General features: G+C 41.9%; 1 protein-coding gene across 2 annotated transcripts; it reads left to right on the forward strand.

The window, feature by feature from the left end:
- Positions 1-738: 738 nt before the first annotated feature.
- LOC106577455 (N-acyl-aromatic-L-amino acid amidohydrolase (carboxylate-forming) B) lies at positions 739-4147 on the forward strand. 2 transcript variants are annotated; one of them, XM_014155446.2, is made up of 8 exons: positions 739-892; positions 1071-1150; positions 1478-1716; positions 2022-2217; positions 2574-2667; positions 3141-3248; positions 3416-3528; positions 3694-4147. In XM_014155446.2, the coding sequence occupies exons 3-8, from the start codon at positions 1478-1480 to the stop codon at positions 4027-4029; spliced, it is 1086 nt and encodes a 361-aa protein (XP_014010921.1). In that variant the 5' UTR covers positions 739-892; positions 1071-1150; the 3' UTR covers positions 4030-4147. The 2 variants fall into 2 exon arrangements, with proteins under 2 accessions (XP_014010921.1, XP_045556516.1); XM_045700560.1 differs by having other exon boundaries at positions 874-1150.
- Positions 4148-4454: the final 307 nt, after the last annotated feature.

The raw sequence follows: 4454 nt of genomic DNA on the forward strand, positions 1-4454 counted from the left end.
GTTATTATGAGGAAGACATCGAATGTTGGTACTGTTCAAATGGGTTGGAAGCTGGGATGTGTGATATAAGTCATCTCTGCTCATACACTAATGATCGTTTGTGTTGTATTCCTGACGCTATTTTTCAAGTCTCTCCAATTACAACTGACCTGAGAATCGGTTATCCCCCCCTCCATGGTCTGGTGGTTGGCAAAAAAAGCTATTTGTTTCTATTTAATTTTATTGAACATGATTATAGTAATTAACTTGATTTTTACATCTTTTTAATTCAAGTCCACTGTCCAGAACCTTTTAAAAAACACTTGATTAAGACACCATTTATTTAGAGGTGTGTAGCCTTTGCAAAGATAAGTTATCACTAAAACAATGTAATTCTTCAGAATAAACTGTGTATGACTATTCTCTATTAATTCTCTTTTTACAGGCTCACACCTCTGTCTTTATATTTAAATTACATGTTATGATAAGGCTAGCAATCTCTCCCGACGTGTACTATACAGTATGTAATTCTGGCCTCTGTCAATGCCAATGGAGCAGATTTGCTTTGAGCCAACATTTGAAAGGGCTGACTGGAACCTACCATCCTATACATTGTACAGTGTGTGAGAGACCCTGCTTGGCGAGGGGCTTTGGAGCAGGCTGACTGGACAGAGCCGTTGGGACCGAGGCTGTGTGAAAGGAAGGGTGGAGTTTCCACATTGCATTGAGTACACACACTGCTGTCTGCATCACTGTGCAGTACCGCCAGTCCACTGACGAGGAGTGTCATAGAAGGGGGGAGGGGGATGAGGGAGGGATGAGAATGCTGAATCAGTGAAACTGCATGAAAGCCAGGGAGAGGGTGGGAGAGGGTGAACCGCAGGAGAGAGGGAAGGGAAAGATAGACGCAAGGGTAAGAAGTGTGATATCCTTTTAAAAAGAGTAGTTAAATGTATCGTTGTGAAGGACAAATCTAAACACAGGTTTACCTTGCATCTAAGGTTTCAATATCTGTAAATCTCAATCAAGGTTCAGACATTCAGTTAATTTCAAACCATTCAGTGAAGGTGTGTTTGGTGATTTTGTTATAGGCGAAAGTTCAAAGGTTAAACATTCACGGTGAGCTTGAGGTGGCCGTACACCTTGCTGCAGACCAGGAAAGGAAGCCAAGGTAAGAAATTGACAACATGATTTCTTATGGATTTCTGCAGCAATGGTGTTTACTGGTATTGTTAACCTGCTCTGTCAGCAACCGGAAGTCTTTCATACCTCCAATTAGAGAATGGATGAGAGCTGGGAATGACAGAACTAGAAGTCACTATGGGGTGTGGGTACAATATGCGTCAAGGCAGCCAAGTTTATTTAAACTCGTCATACTGTTAACGCTAAGCTAGTGAGCTACTATATCAAGAAACAGAACGCTAGTACAGGTGACATTTCTACGTGTGTGATACTGTTAAAATGACATTATACTGTAACTCGGATTGCCATCCCATAGATGGAAGGAAGGGAGGTGGTGTTGCCGACTGTGTCCCGCGTTGCACTGTGTGGTGGTACCCATGGCAATGAGCTGTCAGGAGTGTACCTAGTGAGAGAGCGGCTGAAGAGGAAGAGGAAGGTGGAAGAGGAAGACCACATCTCCCTGGTGACCGTGATGTCCAACCCGCGTGCCGTCCAGCAGTGTCAGAGATACACAGAGACAGACCTGAACCGCTGCTTCACCCATGCCACCCTTAGGTCTGATGATGATGATTATGATGATAAAGTATAAGGGAGAAGGTATGGTGGTGATGATAGTGATTATGAGTAATGTAGTAGAAAAGAGACATGATGATGATGACCATGATGACATTTATGTCAAAAGGTATAATGTTGTTGATCATGATGATGGTCTATGGGTCTTATGTTGGTAATGGTGAAAGTGAGGAAGGAGATGATGAGAATGAGCGGGATAAAGAGCATGATGATGAAGTTGGAGACAAAAGTTGTATTAGTGTTGATGGTAATGACCATCCATTCATCCTTCTCTCTCTCCCTCTTAGTGGGCCTGTGACAGACAAAACCCCCTATGAGATAGTCCGGTCCCAGGAGCTGAACACCCTGCTAGGTCCTAAAGGCAGTCCAGAGGCCATGGACCTGGTGTGTGACCTCCACAACACTACCGCTAACATGGGCCTGTGCCTCATCGCCTACTCAGACTGCGACTGGATCTCTCTTCACATCTACAGATACCTGCAGGCAAGAGAAAACAATCCTCACAGAGACTCATTATTTTGGATGCATTTTCTCATTAGAGTAGATCTGCGCTGATTGAAAATATGGGATAGATCTATTCTAGATCTACTCTGGATAAGAGCGACTGCTAAATGACTAAAATGTAAATGTAAAATGTAGTCTGCTTCCAACAATTTGGAATGATCTTTGAATAGTAGTCTAAATTGTGCTAAGAACTTTGAACCAGATATATTTTGAGGATATACACAATCATGGTGGAAAAAATATCTGAAATTCCTATGATCTCACCCACGTGGTTATCTTGAGATGATTTCTGTCATGTTACCACTGGGGTATTGACAATTTATTTTGTTTTCCAGAGACAAATGTCTGACATACCTGTGAGGTTCATTCACTTCGACCTTCCCCTCAATGAAGCATATTCCCTCGATTCTGTAGGCAAACATGGCTTTGGTGAGTTAGTAGGGAGGTGGGCTTCTTTACTACCAGTACATTTTTCAGTTTTTTTGCCATGGTAGTCAAACATGCTTAGTAGACTGATGATGCACATCTCTCTGCATTTAGATTTTGTTCATACTTTTAAAATGGAACCTTCTTTTCCATTTTTAACGGTGCTTAGTTGATTGAGTTTGTTTTGACAATTTAAGAAACACATATACAGCCAGTAAATACTGTACATAAACAAATATATTTCAAGGATAGCACAATAAAGTCAGTCACGTATTTCCATCACAATGGAACTGACTTTATTGTGCTATCCTTGATATATATTTGTTTATGTGTCTCTCCAGAGAAAGATTAAGGCAGGAATTGTAAAACTAATGTTGCAATACATGCTATAATTGCATACGATGTATTGAAATCATACTATGTCATATGTGTATTTGAAATGCAATTCATGTAAATGTGTTTTTTTTCCTCTGCAGCGATTGAGATTGGTCCTCAGGCCCATGGAGTAGTCAGGTCCAATATTTTATCCACAATGCAAGAAGGGGTCCAGCACATGCTAGAATGGGTCCACCTCTTTAACTCAGGTACATGGCCTACAGAATCCTTTCCAACATTCAATTCAGCGCTGCTTTCAGATTGAAGTAGTTCATTGTCCCACATGCTTGCATTGTAAACCCTCATTCAGATTCATCCCACAGAGCTTTCTCGTCCCCTCTTTCTCTCCGCCTCTCGCTGTCTCTCTCTTTCACAGGTACCCAGTTTGAAGGAGGAAAAGTGGATGTGTACACCATGGTGAAAAATGTGGACTACCCAAGAGACTTTGAGACCTGCGGTATTACAGCCGCCATTCATCCTCAACTCCAGGTATACAATGCCCTTGAAACTTTAACAACTGGACACTCACTCAGTATGGGATGCACAATAGTTCCTTGCTAAGTAACGGCAAAGCAATCTCTGGGTCAGGATTTGGTATACCCACACTCCTCCACTCTTTAACTCCTCTGTCTCTCTCTCCCTCCTCTCTCTCAGGATCGGGACTTCTGCCTCCTCCGCCCCAATGACCCTGTGTTCCAGACTTTCTCTGGAGAGACACTAAAGTACAAAGGGACTGAGCCACTCTATCCATTCTTCATTAACGAATGTGCGTACTATGAGAAGGGCATAGCTCTCTCCCTTGCAAGACAGAGGAGTGTGGGGATACCATCCATCCGATCGGAGAGAGAAGGAGAACAGAGAAAGAGGAAAAGTTCAGCAGAAGAAATGGAGGAGGAAGAAGAAATTAAAGGGGAAATGGAGGAGGAAGGCTGTCAGAAGCTAATGGAATATGGAGAGGAGAGTGATTCACTAAATGGACAATACAACTGAGAGCTCATTTCAAGTTCTTGATATGAATAGTGGATTTAAAAAAAAAAGTTATGTAAAATGAGACACGTTGATCAAATGTTATGAACTTCAAATAATAATAAAAAATCCTTTATTGAAATGACAGCATTTGCTGATAAATGCTTACACACACACACCTCACCTTGTGAGGATAACAGCACTGAACCTTTTTCTAAAATGTTTTATGAGTTGGAGAACACATTGGGAGGGATCTTATACTATTCCTCCATACAGACTCCTTCCAGATCCTTGATATCCTTCCTCTGCGCTTATGGACTGCCGTTTTCAATTCAAGCCACAGGTTTTCAAAGGATTTCAAGTCTGGAGACTGAGATGGCCATTGCAAAATGTTGATATGTGGCCAATTAACCCCACTGACATGAAAATAGAATTCCTTGGCCAGACAC

Source organism: Salmo salar, chromosome ssa18 (genome assembly GCF_905237065.1).
Source record: "Salmo salar chromosome ssa18, Ssal_v3.1, whole genome shotgun sequence".
NCBI lineage: Eukaryota > Metazoa > Chordata > Actinopteri > Salmoniformes > Salmonidae > Salmo > Salmo salar.